This window comes from Cyanistes caeruleus, chromosome 8, assembly GCF_971803275.1.
Source record: "Cyanistes caeruleus chromosome 8, bCyaCae1.hap1.1, whole genome shotgun sequence".
Lineage (NCBI taxonomy): Eukaryota > Metazoa > Chordata > Aves > Passeriformes > Paridae > Cyanistes > Cyanistes caeruleus.
This window is the reverse complement of record NC_141708.1, coordinates 21,189,474-21,208,623: the sequence shown is the minus strand read 5'-3', so window position 1 is coordinate 21,208,623 and position 19,150 is coordinate 21,189,474. Positions and strand designations below refer to the sequence as shown.

General features: G+C 36.2%; 1 protein-coding gene across 3 annotated transcripts in view; it reads right to left on the bottom strand.

The window, feature by feature from the left end:
* ADK (adenosine kinase) overlaps positions 1–19,150 on the bottom strand; it is a 272,405-nt gene that overhangs the window by 196,603 nt on the left and 56,652 nt on the right. For all 3 annotated transcript variants that reach the window (XM_086901108.1, XM_086901110.1, XM_086901109.1), the window contains exon 4: positions 3,928–4,006. In XM_086901108.1, the coding sequence (XP_086757234.1) occupies positions 3,928–4,006 (79 nt within the window). The remainder of the gene's footprint in view (positions 1–3,927; positions 4,007–19,150) is intronic.

The window sequence follows — 19,150 nt, the reverse complement described above, 5'->3', positions numbered from 1 at the left end:
CCATTTTTATGCCTGCTACTGTCATTTCTGGAATATATCAATCACTTCCCCCCCATCCCCTTTCATATCATGAGTCAAGCCATGATAATAATGATTCCCTAACTCTTTCCCTGATCACTTCAAACAACTTTTATATTCCAGAAAACCTAACTATAAAGAGCTTTAGTACTACCCTTCAATACTTTTACGCTGTTTTGGGTACCCCCTTTCACCACTTGAAGTTATTTTTAAGAGCTACTATGGTACTTATAAAAATGCTTGTATAACACACTTTTGAAGAGAGTGATATTTCTGAGTTTCTGCTCCTTTGTCATTTATCTTCCATCCTCCCAACGTTTACTCCAACAGTCTTCTGTATTTCTACTGTAACAGAAGTTTTCCTTTGCTCTTTCCCTTCCTTTCCCAGAGGTTTCCCTCTAATGTATGATGTGACTCGGCATCCACATTTCATTTTGTGGAAATATGTCTTCTCCATTGTACATTAGAAGCATTTCTACAAAAAGAAAATTTTTCTACTGTCCTCATATGTCCAGACCTTTCTCTTTTTTTGATCCTGCTGAGATACCCTGTCCTACATAATGTCTGCTTTGGGCAGTTGACAGGGCCAACCTTCAGCTTTCTGATTTTCATGATGCTCTCCAACTATTATTCAGTCCTGCAGAGTGCCACACACTCTCCTTCTGCTCTGCTGCAAGACAACGTTGAAAAAATACCAAGATTCCCACTCATACCTTGCCAGCCAAATTCCTCCTTCACGACTGCACTTCACATCTTTCTTTTCTGTTAACATGCTAGGGAAAAAAAAAAATCTAACTCTGCTCTTCACAGCTTAACTGCAATTCTGCTTAATTCTTTGTAAACTTCTAAAATCTTCGCTTCCTTTATAGTTGATGCTGCTTTAAATTTTAGTTCCAAACCCCATGATTTAAGCTTCATTTTCTTCCCAGTTTTCTTTGTAATTCAGAACTTCTTCCTTCCTACTGCCTCTTTCTGAGATTACCATCTCATATTTTTCACACATGACAAATAGAGTATTTCTAAGACTTTTTTTTTCCTTTAAGAAATTGGCTTACTCTACTCAGAAACGGAGAGAGAGCATTTCTTGAGTAGACAATGCTACTTTTGCAGGTACAAAGGAAATATCCAAAATATATGAGTACATGTAACGGATGATGATGTGCTCATACACCATGAGCAGATGATCACCATACACTATGTAAGCAAGCATCTGACAGGTTCATTTTCCCTTTTTAAACACATTATATACTCTAAAATTTCTGCACCCATTGCCTTTGGGTATTTTTGTTTCAACACAGTGTTGCTTTTCTGACCCTTAAAGAGGGTCTATCTATCTGAAACAAACAAATCCACAACCTTGAGCTGCTTCCTAAGTTCTTCCTTTTTTTAATCCAATAATTTTTTTTTAGTTGCACTTTTCCTATTGCATTCCTTAGTAATATACTCTTCCCACTGAGAACTCAACTTTTAGAAAGCCATTTGCCAGACTTCAGGGCCCATTTGTTCATTTCCAAGCATTCTACTCTGTTACATTTCATTGTAGTCAGGCTTCCAAGGATGCCCTTCTTTAACATGTCATTATTTCTCACCAACTTTTAAACAGTTGGAGAACACTCTTTTAGGCTTTATCTCTCATTTTATAGCACAATTTTTTTAGCTTTTCACATAATGTTAAGAAATTATTAAGAGCAGTATTCTTAGGATTTCTTCCCTACATCTTCTCACAGAGAATCCACATCCACTCCGAGTGTGGCTACCTCAGCACTCTGAACTTATTTATTGGTCCCTCACTTCTCAGTCACCAGATATGCTTCCTGAAATTGTGTTTATTTCTCCCATTACTTTCAAAAAATTAATATATATTTAAGTTGACTCTTTCTAAAGTTACTTACACACTGTTTCTCTCCAATAAGCCAATGAACATTGCTGCAAAAACCCTTCCAGAATTTCTAATTTAATTTTTGGTGTACATTTCAACTGCTTTTTCTATCCTTGTGAGGGTTTTTTTTTTTCCTTCTGCTAAAGCTTACAGAATAACAGCTTCTTTCAAGATTTCCAGAATTCACTTTTCTTCCCTTTCTCTCACTCTTCCATCTCTTTTTTTCAAGCATTTTAGTGATGTTATGTTATTCACACACAACTGTTTAAGTTTCAATTGTATTTGAAACAGAAACGAGGAGATGACAAACCTTCTGGAGACAAATACAGTTCCAGATGGCAACTGGAGCTGAATGAGGCTCCCAGCTCTGAGCCAAGATAAAGGAAAAGTTCACTGAAAGAAACCTGATCAGTGTAAGAAAGGCACATTGACACAGAAATGCCTACATTTCACTCATTTAAATTTCATCTATTTCCTTGACTCTATATGGGTTCTGTATGCTTCATAGTATAATTAATGAACAATACCTGGACTGATAGATTAATGACAGTTAAAGAATGAAACACAGTTTACCAATAAATTAGCTAATGCCACAGAGGTCATTTCAAGGAGACATGGAATTAAAATCCTGGGCTCTTTGAACGCTTCAAGGTTTAGAAACTCTGAGTCTACCATGTACATTTGCTTCTAAACCTCCCCAGTCTAAATGCAGCAACAGAAGCAGAATTTCACATCTCTCAACTAATAAAGAGTTCAGAACTCCCTCCAAAGGGCTCACCTCTATCAGCTGTCATGGAAAGGCACCACCTTTACACCATCGCCATAGGCCAAGCAACAGTGATAACTGACAGAAAATTATTCCAGTAACTTGAGCTCCACTGATGAAGAGATTTTTCAAAAGTATCAGAAGCAAACAATTGGCTTGACCCCATGGTTAAATAAAAACCTCAGAAAGCTGACTATATTTTAAAAACATAACCGTTTCAGAACAACAACACTATTAAATCACATGCAACTTTTTTTTTTAAATCCAAAATAGTTTCGCGACATTTGGGTTTTCAGAAAATGAAAACTTTAGCAAAGAAGCAACAACTATTTTGTAGAAAGGAGCAGTAATTATGACAACCATTTTTTCCCTTTCAAGGCGGGGAGGGCAACCTTTATTATATTATCATTTTATTTCTTCCAAATGTGCATTTAATGCTATCTGGGCCCCGGTCTTAATTATATAGGGAGCCTCAAAGTTAATATGCCAGGATCATTAACAAGAAGGTCCTAAGTACCATTTGTGTATTTTTTAATATCATCTTTACATCTCTCATAGTATGAAAATATAAATGCAGATATATGCTTGAAAGTGTTGTGATGAAAAGCATACTTTAGTCAGAGAAAACCTAATACACCTGAAACAAAATTCATCATCATTGTTGTTCATCACACCCATAAGCCAGAAACACCCCTGTTGTATAAAAGCAAGTTTTATGTTTCAGTCTTTTATGGACAAACTTTCAAGTTCTTACAGGATAAAACATGGTTAGAATCACAGAATAATGCAGGCTAGACAGGACCTCTGTAGTTCTCCAGTCCAACACACCAGTTAAAGCAGAGACAGCCTCAAATTTGGATCTGCCTGACCAAAGGACTTGTCCTGGTATATTAAGAAAATCTCCAAGCACAGAAACTCAACTACTTCACTGTTTAACCACTGTCATTGTTCCTTTGCTCAGTGTAAGATTCCTAACTGCAGCAAGCGACCTTTTCCTTGCCTCTTCTCCTTCCAGCACACATCTTTGACAAAAGCATTTCACTCCTGGTACACTGGAGCTGTAGCTATAACCTTAGCAGAACACTTGTGAAAAGACTAAAGAGCGCAGCTACAAAACAAGCCACATACAACACTATCAGCATAGGCTGAGCAACAGAATCACAAGTAGCCACTCTGCAGTGCTCATGATGAAACTGACAACACAGAGCACATTCAAACAAAACACTTGGAATTATCAATAATTCTTTGCTAAGGAAGAACAAACCTGGGCCACTTTAACGGAATTTTGAGTTGAACCACCAGCATGATATTCTACTTTGAACTTTTTCACAAGTTCTTCGAATCTGTTAAAAAAAAGTAGAGAAAAAGGTTAAACTTTGCAATTTATTTTTTTTCCCAAAACAAGTCATAAAGATTAGATGACATCACATTACTTGAAAAGAAAATCACATACATCAACGGTTAGATATACCACAAGCTGGAAACATTCATTTAGACTTTGTCCAAATCACAATACAAAGTGTGACATCAAATGAACTCTTCACCTAAAAGTTGCAAGTGGAATAAACAATTGGGAGGAAAAAAATACCTGGAGCTTATACTCCAGTTCACTGCTTGACTGCAATGAACTGTCAGATTGGTAAAATATATGCTTGAAGAAAAATTACATAAATTAAGATATTCAGATACTTATTCCACCTCATTAAATTTTACGTTCTGTTTCTAGCTTGAGAGAGGAGATTGAGGAGATCTGGTGCCTATTTCAAAATTAACCCAACCCAAACAATAGTGCTATATTTTAAGATTTCATATGAAATAGTGTATTTTGACAGGTGAAGAACTCTGATGAAAAAAATCTAGCAGTATGTGAGAAAACCTGCTAAGAGAAAAGTATCTCCAGGTAAACTTTCAAGCCCTTCAAGCCATACTACTATGAAAATAAAGAATCCTCCATCAACTTTCAGTAGTACAACAGGTTTGAATGCTAAAACAAATATTTGAACTTTTAACAGAAGTATCTACTCTCATATTTCAGATCACACTTTCTGGTTATGACCCAGTGACTGTAAGGCACAGTTCGTTCTCTAGGATGTGTTACAGCTCTGATCAGAGGATACAACCATGCAGGAACAATCTCCTCCCTGCTCACAGGCTCTAGAAAAGGGAACTGGAATGAGGGACTTACGGAGACTGCAGGGAGGATATGCACAAATACTGCATCATGCCTTTAAATTCCAAGCACACTTCAAAATGAGTGGATTAAACAGCACTATTAGCAACCTCAGAAGATGTTAGACTCAAAAGTACTCCTTCAGGCAAGTCAAAACATTTACTGGAAACTTTGTTTGCAGATCTGAGGTTCAAAATTACTTCCATTACCCTAATTAACAGCATGCATTTGCCTTTAATGCCTATTAACTTTACCTTCACCAAACAAGGCTTGCCAGTTAGATGTATTCAAAATATATTCAAATATATTTTATTGTGTTTACCTTTAGCATCTTTTTAAGGAGTGACACATCTTTATTTCAATCACAGTGCAAGCTGAACGCTATCTACCAGCCCTACCCTTTCTCTCCTCCTCACAACCCCAATCTTCTTACATTATGTGAACAACAGCTTTGAGGATAGATTTGTCAAATAATGACTTGTTTGTTGAAAAGGTTTTTATTTTCAATACCATCTTATTAATAAGAGCATTTTACTTTCTACAGTACTTTCCATTTAAAGTGTTTGAATAATGAGCTACTTACCCCTAGCGAACTACCAATGGGCAGACAATTAGAAAGAATCAAGAACTAAATTACTGCATATGCTTTTCACAGTTATCCACACTACTAATTATCCACCAGTTCTAAGTCAAGCAATTGAAACCTTAAATGATAGCAAGTAACTGAAAGTGGAGAAAAAAAATAACAAAACCCAACAGGTCTCTTAGCAATTGCTTTTCAAGCAAAGACAAACCATCATGAACCAATTAAGTATTTTGGCAATATTTTTTCTTTAATTTAATTGACATTTTGCCTTTTCACTCAATTTAAGTATGTACTGTGTAAGTCACATGGTTATTTTTGTATTCTTGTATATCTATAAGCATGTAAGTTGGTATTTTAATTCTTTTACCTAAAGAAACTTCAGAAAGTTCCTATGTCCACATTATTTAATGGCAAGTTAAACCTTGTAAACTCAGTATTCAGTTGAGCACCTATGTAAGCAGCTCTATGTCTAGGTAAGTATGTGTTTAAATAATTATCTTGTAGTTCAAATATAGATTAAAATAGGCACTATCTGAATTTGAAGGAAAAAAAGTGGAAATTGCCATAAAATACCATCTGCGTTATTATTTCAAGGTGACAGCTATGTAATCTAATAAATAATCTGAACAAATTACTTTACAATTACTTAATACAATAAGACAAATGATGGTTACACTATTTCAGATTGAACATAAAAACATGTAACTCCTTTTCTTCAAATTAAGACGGTGAATTTAACATCTCTAAATATCTGTTATATAAAACATAACAAGTCCATACAGCTGCAAGAAAAGTAAATTTTGCTGGTCATTTTCCATGACACATCAGAAGGACAATATAAATTCTGTTGGTTTAATCCACAAGAGCCTGAACTGCATCAAGAAAGACCTCAAAATTCAGAATGCTCATTGTTTTTTATCTCAAGATGAACAGTCAGACAGACATCTTCCCGAATGTCAGCAGATGGACGGGCAGCGTGGGAACACAGACTGTCACTGTGTGCTGCCTGCCTGACCTGCAAAGAGAAGACTCATTCCAGCACGCCTCAGAAACACGGGGCTTGCTTTTAGAAAACCCTGCCCTTGAGGGAAAGAGGTTCAACTATAGGAACTGCCCCAAGGCACAGGAATGCTCAACAGAGCTGCTGTGTGTGCTTCAGACGTAAGCTGTTATCACACTTAGGATAATTCAAGAAAATTAGAACCTTATGAGCCTAATGGAATATTATTTTTGCTTCACGTTCTGTAGTTGCTGGTTTTTCTGCGTATTTCTAAGGTTGTTCTGTATCTGAGAACCGTGACCCTTTTCCTGACCTAGCAGCATACCATTACCTTAAATAACAGAATAATAAATCCCACAATCGGCACCATATAAAGGGGGCCCTATTTTTAGTACCATGAATTTGTCCACCACATTAAAGCGTATTTTAACAGAAGTAAGTTTGCATTTGCAGCAGCATATGTTTTCAGCTGTGATACTGCTGATCACCTCTAGCACTGACCAAAGAGGATATGTTAATGTTTTGCTCAGTTACAGTAAAGGCAATAACACTTCTGTCAGTGGCTTTTTTTTCCCTTCTTCAAAAGAGAATGTACTCCTAATTGAACTTGATACTGAAAGGTGAAGCTATTCACTAGCCTCCCTTTTGACAGAATTGCTGGCTATTAAAAAAAAATTATAAGGTGGCAGTAGAAGAAGCTATTACACAAAAGAACAGAAACAAGAATGAGAATATAATCTGCCTTTTTTGTTTTTCTTTTTAACAAAATACACCTCCTTACTTTACAGGAGGTGGAGGCTGATTTTTAGAAGGCACAGTCTCTTCTTACATATGCCACACCATAACCTCAAACTGGAGACAGCTGCTAGAATTTCCCCCAGTAAATATCACGGCTGACAACTGCACCCCCTGTTTGACTCTCAGACCATTCATAACACGAGCATCACTAGTCACTTTCTCTGTGTGCTCCTACTAAACTATGTGTAAACCTTACACTGTTCCTTCTCATAGCACCTCTTAAAAAGCATGATTTACTGTATTATAGAGAAAAATGCACTCGCTGTAGTATCTAATCCCTTCAGACACCTGCAAAGATCATCTGTGTCAGCTACCCCTCTGACCAGCTCTTGCCTCACCCCAGCTCTCCCACAGCCCCTTCTCAGTCAATGCAAGCAGAAGTCATTTTTCCACATTTTCAAGGCCCTGCAAAGTGTTATGCACTGAACATACCATCCTTCATTCGGTACATTCAGATTTACAACAGCCTCTGGGCACAAAGCTGTCAACAAAAATAGCTTTTCTCTCACTAACCCATGATATCATCCAATGTCCAGTTACTAGAATTTTCTATGACTATTAGCAAAACTACTTTAAATCTTCCTTCAAACTATCTTTCACCATAATGTCATAAAAAAGTCATCAGCAAGGCTGTGTGATTTCCCGAGGCTACACTCCAGCCTAATAACTGGCAATCCTCTCGTGGATCAATACCTGTCTCTAGTAAGTTGCTTTTTACACAAAATCTGAGGGTTTTGGAGCTGGGACTGTCTTCTTGTTACACAGCAACAGATACACTCATGTATGGCTCACCATGGTTCCAAAATCAAACTGACAAGAAAAATAAGCACATAAAACATTCCCTACAACCAAAAGCAGACAACATAAGGCAGTGGAGCTACACTATGGAAAATTAAAGCAATTCAAGTAATGCTGTTAAGTTTTATGACATAATTTATATTAAACTACAAAAAACCTTTTTTGAAGAGTAAAATAGCCACAGAATACCAGTCTTACTTTGAGAGTGCACCAGAAAAAACATTCCTGATGCATATGTCAGAAGCTACTTATCTGCAAGAAATAGAGAAAAGTAATCTCTTGTTTTTCAGCAGGGTATGTTGCCCTGGATATCTTTTGATATATCTGCTTATTACCTAAGATGTACTCAATAGCACACATCAGCAGGAGCTACACATAAAAAAATCACCTGCCAAAAGCAGCTAGAGAGGAGAGAAAAGTAATTTTTGCCCTTTTGAATGCCAGATAACCAGATAATGACAGCCTGAACGTAAGACAAAAATCAGGTTATTTCGTATAACAAGTATTTTCAGTGGACTGTATTTTTGTTTGGTGTTAGAAAAATCTTCAAAACCACTAAGATGGAAACCTCTTAAATAATCAATAAAAGGTTGCCAGCTGCACTATAACTCCTTTTCTTTAAAGGAATGTTGGGGCTGGGGATACAGCCATTGTTGATGCCTCCAAGAGAGTAGTAGAAAGGGACTTGGTATGTTTATAAGGTATTGGATGAATTTTAATTAGATTTTAATTAAAAATCATAATTAATGGTGATTCTGACACCTTTGCCAGATATTTATTTTTACTGGCAAGAAGCAGTCATATTAAGACATGGCAATAGCTTTAAATGTTCAGCTGTGAGGAGAACCAGACTAATACGCTGACAGTTAGATGTTTGATCCTTTTAATTGCATTTTTTTAAAATCTACTTAAATCTTCAAATTAAGTAACCTGTGTCCAATTGCCTATGAAATCACTCCATAAATTAAAGAAGAAAGTATGTAAGAGAGCGAGAACCATATTGTACAACCCGTTTTAGTAATACCAAAAGCTCAGTAAAACTACAAGAACAACACCAAATATTATTCCAATTTTTAAGGAAACCCTCAAGGAATAAACCAACACAAACAACGAAATAATGCCAAACCTGCATCCTGATTGTTTTGCAGGGCATGGCAGAAGTAGTTATGCATACATCTGGACAAGCCTGTCATCTGTCACATTCTCGGTTTCATCACAGCCTGGGCCAGTGCCAGAACAATGCAGGCAGCCACACCACCAGGCAGATGGGGCACATGTTGTTGAAAGACAACCTTCCCTGGTCAGTGTTTGCAGGCAAGCTGAAGCCCTCATAATTTCATCCTAAGAAAAATCTAATTTACATTTAAGATAAAAGTCTAGTCTTGAGATTAAAACACAATTAAATTAGAGAGTATTATTTTTAAACAGAAGTAGAAGGGAGAATATTTTAGAACTAATTCTGTGGGTAAAAAAGAAAAGCAATTAATATTTTTAAACTCTAAATAGTGTACCTAATTTTTCTACTTAAATTGTATGACTTGGTGTTTGAAGTTCAAACCCTAGAAAGGACAGTTACATATATGAACAATTTCATCCCTACTCTTTGAGATATAACAAGATTGAGATACATATATAATTGCTTGCTCTTACTTAAAATTGAACCTGAAAGAGCAAAAATCCCCCTTTGAAATGAGGTACAATCACAGAGGTACATGAGAAAACTTCATAACAGCTGGTTGGCAACGACTGACTTTATGCAGAGCTAGTTCTTCTTATTAGCTTGGCACAGAATTAAAGAGCTTGGGAATGGGTAGGGGAGTAAAGGGGAAGAATGAAGCAAGCTAAGAAGGAAGTATTGCAGACAGGGCAGCACCACAGACATATAACACAACAGAAAGCTAAATTTGTTAGGAATAGGACTGCCACAATTGAATAGAGCAGATCATCATATTTTTCTCCTTTATTTACTAAAGTTCACAGAACGGTGACTCTTCATGGAAGCATTTACTGCTGCAAACTAGAATTTCACTTGAAGTATTTTCCTAATCACCTCATCCAAACAAACACCAAATGAAAAAAGCCAGTAATTCCAACCAGGTTAGGATTATGAGTACCAAATGTTAATATATGAAAGAAGAAAAAAATACATAGGCAAATTGCAAGATTCATAGCTTTGAAATATTTTACCACAAATGTTAGTGAGGTTGAAAAAAATGCACTTAAATGTCAGTTTGATAAAAGCCAAAAGAACATTTTCCACATGTGTTTGCATTTAGGCATATTGAAACAAGATGGAAGAAGTAACAGTCATTCAAATGTAAGGTTAAAACATCAGCTCTTAAGATCATGATTTAAAGAAATTTCTCAAAGTTTTTTGGTTTTTTTCCAGCAGAGGCAAATTTATGCAAGTGTTCTTGAAAAGACCCCCCTCATTCCAGATTATCTGGCTATCTTCCTCCTCATTATCTCAAAAATATATACGATTACAGTCAGAAGTATCAGCCACAAAGCAAGTTTTTCTGTTGATACTCTACAACGACGTAGGAAATTGAAAACAAACAAACAAACCCCATAACCCCCCCCACACTATACCACTAGATTATTAAAAGATCACATTTCTGATTCTGTCTCTAAACACTATAAATACATACACTATAGATACACAGAGCACCTTTTCAGACCTTAAAATTTGCGTATAATATGCAATTACTATAACATTCCTCCTTCTACTAAATTTCTATTCAAAATATTCTAAGAAGTTTCATTTAAGGGCAGTCATCAAGAGCACTATTAATAAAGAAATTCCGTCAGCTCAGTAATTCACAACTGCATGCTTTCCTCCCACTGTCTTTTTAAAGGAAGATCTTCCAAAACAACAGCCAAGACTCAAAACATTTTGTGGATACATTTAGGGATTTTCACCACGCTATTTGTTTCAAAACACCATAGGCAGAAACAGCTTTCTGCCCTAATGCACAGCCAGTAAGAATCAAAATTGCAGGCAGGGAAAAGAATGTAGCATTTACCTTCTCCATCCTTGCATGCACCAAAGTCTGTTCTGGAGCACTAAGGAACAAGGTCATTTCCTTTGTTTTTTCTCAGCAGCATTACATTTACACTTGCTCCTGATGTTCCCAGTATACATCTGGAAGATTGTGTACAAAAATACTACTTCTAAAAAAACTATGTCATTTTCTCTTTGCTTCTCAGAAGTAGTGTGGGAAGAATATGTGCTTTATGAGACCTACCGGTAAATTTTTTGTGTCCAAATTTACTTGCTAACTAAACAGTGAAAGGGCAAGTTGTTTATCACATTACAAAGTAGTGAACTTAATCCTTCTACCATCAGTACCTTTGATCTACAATAAAAATGCAGGAACAAAAACAACACTAACTGATTTTGAAAGTAAGACTAGATTTACAAAATTAAAAGCAAATTAGAGATCATAATCCTAATTATGCAGCAAATATGAGAGACTGCAATAGATGCTCCCCACTTGGCACAGTAGAGACCAGGTGTTAACTGTCAATAAACCTTTAGTGAATGCTAATTGAAACTGCTGTTTCACAGGCATCAACTTACTCCAGCTCACATCAAAGTGAAAATTTGTTTAACTTAATAAAGTATTTGCCAAGAATATTTTACTATTAAGAGTATTTAGACATCAAGAGATCTTAGACAATATATACAATTTTGATTATCTAAAGATGTAGCACAAATCATATTAAACTGTAAAGAACCGATGAAAAAAAAATCCCAGAAAAATCCATAGGTGCACTCACACATGGCAGACAGAAACGTTCTACTACCAAAATTTTACAGTTTGTACTTTTCTCTGTAAATACACAAAAATTGCAAAAAATGCGTTCGGTGCAAAGTTTGTGTTCTGACTCAGAACCAGTGAGATATTAGAAAGTTTTGCAGAGCTTTTTCAAAACCAAATTATAAACTAATTGTTTCCATGCATCACTCAGATCAAGAAACTTTTAATTTAAATAATATTCTCTATTAAAACAAAGCCCAAGATAATGGTGACAGTTGTTAACCACAATCTAAACAAATTTTTTTGCATTACAATAATATAAATGGCTCATGTCAATGCAACTACACTGCTAAAACATCCATTTTTCTTCAACCCTTGTGCTATTTTCAATTCTTTAAATTAGTAGCCAGTTGGTACATTTAAACCAGGAAAACATTAAAAATAGATCAGGAGATATAAGTAGACCAAAAATACAGTATGCATCCACTCTAAGCTCCTACTAACATGCAGTGAACTGTAATCATTTTCCTCATGAACAAATAATGAGTGCAGAAAACCCTGCTTTGAGCACAACAATCACTAAATACCGAGAGATATTTAATGTTTAGTTCTCTTTATTCTCTCTGTTTCTCACTACAGCTCTGTCTTCAATATACATTAAGACAGTCACCTACTGATAGTTGGGAAAACCTCCCATGCCACTGAAGTTAAACTGACTCTGATACTTACACATGCTTATTTATAGGTTTCTCAACTGTTTTGACCCCAACACTCCTGTCCACAGTGTAGATATTTGCCAAATTTCAAAAATATAAACTTATCTTGACTAACCCACTCCAAGCCTTGTGGGTTAATGAGGAGCAGCACACACTAGTAATGTCAGCATCACTACACTGGATTGGTTTAAAGCATTTTGTAGAGTGACCACAGCAGTAAGAGAAGATGGGTTAATATACATTGAAGGGTCAACACCTGTTAATAATGCAAAAGTATTTCTCTCAATAAGGTAAGAGAAAATATTCTATCTCATTTATAAAGTAATATAAATTAATATAAATTCTATCTCCATGTATAAATCAAGAGGAAACCCAAATAGCTAAATAACCAATGGAGAGCAAAATTATTAGCTCCAAAGGAAACATCCTTTTGCCAAAAAGAAAGGAGTCTTCAGGTGTGTAATTCACTTTACAAGAGGAAGATTTATAAACAAAATAAGACAGCTGTACAGATGGTAAGTGGCATTAGAAGTACCGAAGGTGACAAAAGACTCAATAATCAAGCTATTCTTTAAATCATTCCCTTACAGAACAGGGTTTGGGAGTCTTTTTTATCCTGTTTTTCAACAGTTTGCCCTAAACATTTATGCTTTTTCAAACAAATGAATCATCTGCAATACCAATGTCTGGAATTCAAATAATATGAAAACAAAGCAACCAGCTCAACAGCTTTGATTTGTTACTCTTATATTAAGTTTTTTTTACTGGAGTGTTGATATTTTCATCTCCAAAACAAAGCCTCCCATTCTGTATCAACAGAAAACCTTCAAACCTTGAGGGAAGAAGTTGAAGGAGAGACTACAAATTGCACAGAGAAAAGTAAAAAAAAAATATTAAATACAGTTTTCAGTAGGAAGAAAAGCAAAGATGCTGGTTAATCCTTAAAAATTATGCATAATGTTTATGAATTTGGAGTTCTCTCAAAGTCACAAGCTTTTTATAGTGAAGTAACCCTACTTAGGAATCTTTTCAGGAGATTCCTCTGGAACTAGGTAACACATTCAAATTTTAGGAAGTGTATGACGTTCTGAATTAGGAAGCAGCTATATTTTCCTCTCTATCTCTAAAAGGTGACTCTTTTCAATTAACCTTCTTCCTCAAAAACATTCCACTATTATACCTTTACCAGGCTCTTCCTAAGTCTTCTAGTTTTTGAGATTTTCATATACATGATAATACAATAATAATAATAGTGAGTGCATGCTTATTCTTACAGGGAGATTAGTCTCCGTTTCAGCACATTTTCTAGCTGAAGTTTTAGTTACTTGACAGAGTATCTCCTGCAGAGATTAGCCTATTATTATTTGCTACAGACCCTCTCTGAAAGCAAGCCCATTTTCTCCAGATGACTCATTAACAAGCACGACAGAATGAAGTGTTCCAGCCTGAAATGCCAACAGCTAAAAATAACTCATCCCACAGCCTATGACAATTCAGTCCATCTCTTCACTCCATAGGCATAATCTCAGAGGGTCACCTTTTGGGGGGGAATGAGCATATGCAATGAACTGGGGAGGGCAGAGCAAGGCACAGGGGCACCAACCTAACAGAACAAAGAAAGAAAATCACAAGTTACAGCAGAGCTACAACGGGATAGTACTGCAGAAGTCATTTCAAAAATCAGTGTTCCAAGCAGCACTTAAAAGGCTAATTTCACAGCAGAACAATTCATGGACTGAAAGGAAAAATACAAATATTTGACGCAAATAAGACAACCCTGAGTCTTCCTCTAAAAAATGTAATTTTGACTTCCCCTGTCTGCATGCACCCTGCCACTACAACACTAACAAGGTATGTTAAGTGACACCCTGTGTTACTCTTCATGCTCTTATTAAGAAGCTTATGCTCAGCTCTCAAGTTGTACAGAATCCCACCAGCTCTTTGCTGAACAGTATTTCTAAAAAGACAGCATTTTGTCATAGGTGATGTGCATTAAGGAATTTTCCTCCACTCCCAAGAAGGTTGCAATGAAGGAAGAAGAAACCCTCTTACCCTTAGGCCTACAAAAAACATTAAACTCTCTTTATGAAGTACAGAAACACATTATGGACCGTGAAATCATCAACTAGCTTATGTCAGACAAAACCTTTAAAGGTCAACTAGTTCAAGCCCCCTTCAATAAACACTGGTATCTTTACTTAGATCAGGTTGCTCAGACCCCTGTCCAACTTCCCCTTGAACGTATGGAAGGATGTGTCCCTTCTCCTGACCCCTTCCAACAGGTGTGTGTCTTTCCTGTGCTGAGGACCCCAGAACTGGATGCACACGCCAGGTGAGGTCTCACAAGGGCAGAGAATCAGAGCAGAATCCTCCCCCACCTTGATCTGCTGGCCACACTGCTTTTGAGGCAGCCCAGGATGCTGTTGGCTTCCTGCGCTGTGTGCCGTCCATGGCTGGCTCATGGTCAGCTTTCCATCTTCTGGTGATCCAAAGTCGTCTTTGGCAGGGCTGCTCCCATCCCCTTCAGCCCCAGCCTGTATAGACAGCAAGGGTTACCCTGACCCAGGTGCAGGACCCTCATCAGGCTCACATGGGCCCACTTCCTGACACAGAAAATCCCACATGGGACCTCAGCAGCCACACACCAGTGGAAGTTTTCTTTGTTTGGAAAGGCACTGAAACAAAACACCTGTGTATAACTACCTGGTAATTAACTATCTCACAGTTACCAGTAATTTAACAGTAACATTTTCTTCAGTAACCAATTCTTAAGAAAAGATTTTTTAAAATGGAGTTTAATGAAGGAAGGAATTGTCTAGAAATAATATGGACAGCTAAACAATGACTCTTCAACACAAATACTTAGTAATGCTTGTTGTATTTCACAGTCCTTCCCTCTAGTCTCAAATACTAGTAATTAAGCCTTTGAACTGACTGGATGGGGCCTTAACTACGTTATTACATAAAATCAAGCAGAGAAACATGAGCCACTTCAGCTGTTTTAAGCAGCCTTCAGCACCATTACACACCATTTGTTATTGAGAATACTTGGGTGTATTACACCAATGTTTGTGTGGCTGAAACCCTTGCAAAGCCACATTTGCTCCTATGCCCAAGGCTGGCTGGTGTTTGCCACACTACAGCAATAGTACCCAATTCAAACACATTTCAAATGTAGTTTTTGGTGGCCTTGTGAGATGATCCACAGGGAGCATTATTGAGTAGAGGGCTTAAAGATAGGGTCACTGCAGATGGTGGGGGACTCCCCTGTAACCTTGAATATGCTACTTTGTTCACAGGCAAAGTCCATCTTTTTCTAGCAGAAACTCCTTAGTTGTGGCATAGGAAGAATGTCTCAAATGGTGCAAGACTATTTCCCTCTCTAATTTTTATTCATTAATTCTGCAAGAATAGTGAAAGTATAAAAGCCTCCCTACAAATACTTCCTGACATTAGGGAATACAAAAAAAGGACGCTGAAAAAACAAACATATTTATCCTCTCTCTAGGTAAGAATGACTGAAGGTTTTCTCCAACTGAACTATTATTTGTATCAAGACCATATACAAGCCAGTAGTAATAGAAACATATCAAAAACCAAGTTGAATCAATGTAACTAGCATTTTCTCACTTTGTATGTCATGTAATCCTTGAAGTACGAAATTTCAACCAAGGTGAATTAAGACCAACAATTAAACCAATTTTGTACATTTTATTTAAATCCTTAAATCTAGCCTTTTAAAAACATGTTCTTAACATGTTATATTAAAAGCTACAGTCAAATAAATTCAAAATCAGAATTTTCAGTTTTAATAAGTAGTTTGATATCATGGTGAACTCTAATTTGTTTGCTTTTCCTAGTGAGTAGGAACAAAGCAGCTTTGAATCACAAACAATGCCCTGCAGTCAGTAAAACTCATGAGGTATTAATTTACAGTTTCATCTGTGATCAGTTAAACTGAATGTGAAATCTTAAACATCTTTTTAAAAAACACCATAAATAGCTCAATAAGATACTTTTTCAACAGTGCTTTAACAAAAACCATACATTATTAACTACTATTGTCAAAACAGAGCCAAATGCAAGTTTTATTTAAAGCTTATATTCTAGTAACTAAACAATCATGAATACCGTCATTCAATAATATTTAAGAAGTTGATACAGAGGTAACCAATATAGTCTTCAAAAATCACTTTACTAACTTTTAGCTCATACAAGAATAATAATAAAAGTGGAAGTAATATAAAAATGAAAAACCCCAATTATCAGAAAGAAGTATGCATATGTGCATATATATAAAACACATTGTATATATGTGTGCATATATTTAGATCACAAGCCAAACACTTGGACAAGAAGAAGAATCATGTGTGAAAATTAGAAAAGTTACACTGAAGACCAGAAATCAATCTTCCACAAAATTCTTCAATTCTGCTGTACAGGAACCTGTACAATTTTCACTCTTTCTCTTTTCATTCATATGCACATATCCCACCTTCCACAGTGTATGATGCTCTATGCACAAGGACATCTTATCACTTCAGAATCACCTTCCATTTCATAGTGTGCTCTCAACAGTTCTACATAAGAAATAGTGTATGATCATATTGTCAAAGACCACTAGCATGGAGATACACACTTGTTATCAAGACTGAAGAATTTAAGATAATCATACTGCTGACAGCTACTGTCACCTTAGTGGAGAAAGCAAGAACTGCCTGTATAAATGTGGATGGTCAGTTTTAGTGTAAAACAAGGCAAAGTACTTCAAATCACTTTCAGGGATAATGAGGAGGCACATCCACACTGAAAATATTCCCAAAAGTAAACCCTTGTGTGTCATATATAATCATCACCTTATTATTGAATTGATACTATTTGTTAACTTGTAGAAAGAACAAGTACATCCACAAAACGAAAATAAAGGTATTGCCAAAAAAGATACATCCTGAAGACATGAAGTATTTAATATTCAGATGTTTCAAAGACCGTTTTTTGCCACCTTTTTCAGTTTTAGATCTTACAACAGAAAGATCGGGCCTAGCTGGCAAAGATTATTAATCTAAATCAAGTCTGAGCAAACTGAAGAGCCCTAAAAGGCTGTCCTGAAAATCTGGAAAAAATGAACTGAAGCGGCTGTTCATCTGAACACATGATTATTTTAATATGCTTTACATTTATAGGACAGGAAAATGCAGCAGAAATGGCAATGACAATCAAGGCATCACATACAAACCTCAAATTAAGATTTTAGAAGACAAGTAACTCTATTTTCTTGAGCCCTTATTGCAAATCAACCAGATTTAAGTATTTAATGCACGTATGTTATCAGCAGGAATCTTGAACATGGACAAACCTAGAGCTTACATAGCAAAAGAAAGTAAGTCCTGGTCATTATTTTTTTTGTTCCTGAACAGGCAGAATCACAAGAAAGTATTTTTTCAAATCCCCTTTTTTGCAAACATGCATGTTATCCATAACAGCAGGCCTGAGGATAGGAACCATTATCCATGGGTTCTCTTATTCCTGTTTTTGAGTAATGGTTTCCAAAATATTTTTCCCACTCTGTCATCCTGCCTTTTTCTCCAGCAAAGATCCAAGAGAACTTCTCATACTGTTCTCTGAGCAAGAAAATTTAACTTCATTTATTATTCAATTTAATTCCTACCTAGTATTTTATCAAATACCTGTTCAACTCCCTTATCCCCCTTCAACTGGTTCTGAGAGGCACAGAGGTTTTCAAGTGATCTCATCTGCAGACCTTGTTTTGTTAGCTGGGTAGTTTCTTCTATCTAGAAGAATTTTCTATTTGACTGGTTAATATCTGAGAGCCGTTTTGGAAACCGTATTAGCTCTGTGTGGCCTTTTACTGTTCAAGGGAACTGCACCCTGCAACTCAAACTTTTAGAGAGTGTCCAGGTGACAGATTTCAGTCATTCCTAGGCCCTGCACAAGGAGAGGGAAAAGAGCATGCAGAGAGCTCCTTGCACACGTGTCTGTCCCACTGGTAAGGGCAGCAAATAGGTTAAACTCCTATGAAGTGTTATATATGGATAAAGCCTTTAAAAGTCTGAGCAGATTTTACACAATTTATGACTAATCATTTAAATAACATTAGAAGTGAGCCAATTGCCTGTATTAGATAATTAGGTATAACATTCAGAAGAAGCACCATGATCTGCTTAAATCTATTATATTATCAATGGTTTCAGCTCATAACAATAATCTGTTCACAAAGAACTAGTTTCAGTTATACTTCCCTCAGGAAAAATTAAATCTTCTGCAACACATTATTGATAAGAAAGTATTTATGTACACTGTTTGGCCTAGTGACTTCCTTTATTTCCCTCTATTTGAATGCACCAATTTTTTGGTTAATACAGTAAATCTGTTGTATTAAATCTGAACCTGATTAATGATGCACTATATCAAGCTAAGTAGAATTCAATTAGTGTATAATTGATTAGTGTGTAATTGGAGCAGAGCTCTAGATTTACCAACATTAATTAGGATAGCTTATTACAGATAATTTATGTTATCATAATATAGAACAGAAAATAGAAGTACTTGGTTTATCAAGAAAGCTTAACTTAAGATCAGGTGGACATCCTCACAGATTAGAGAGCATACAAAGTAATGCCTGCAGAGTTCTTCA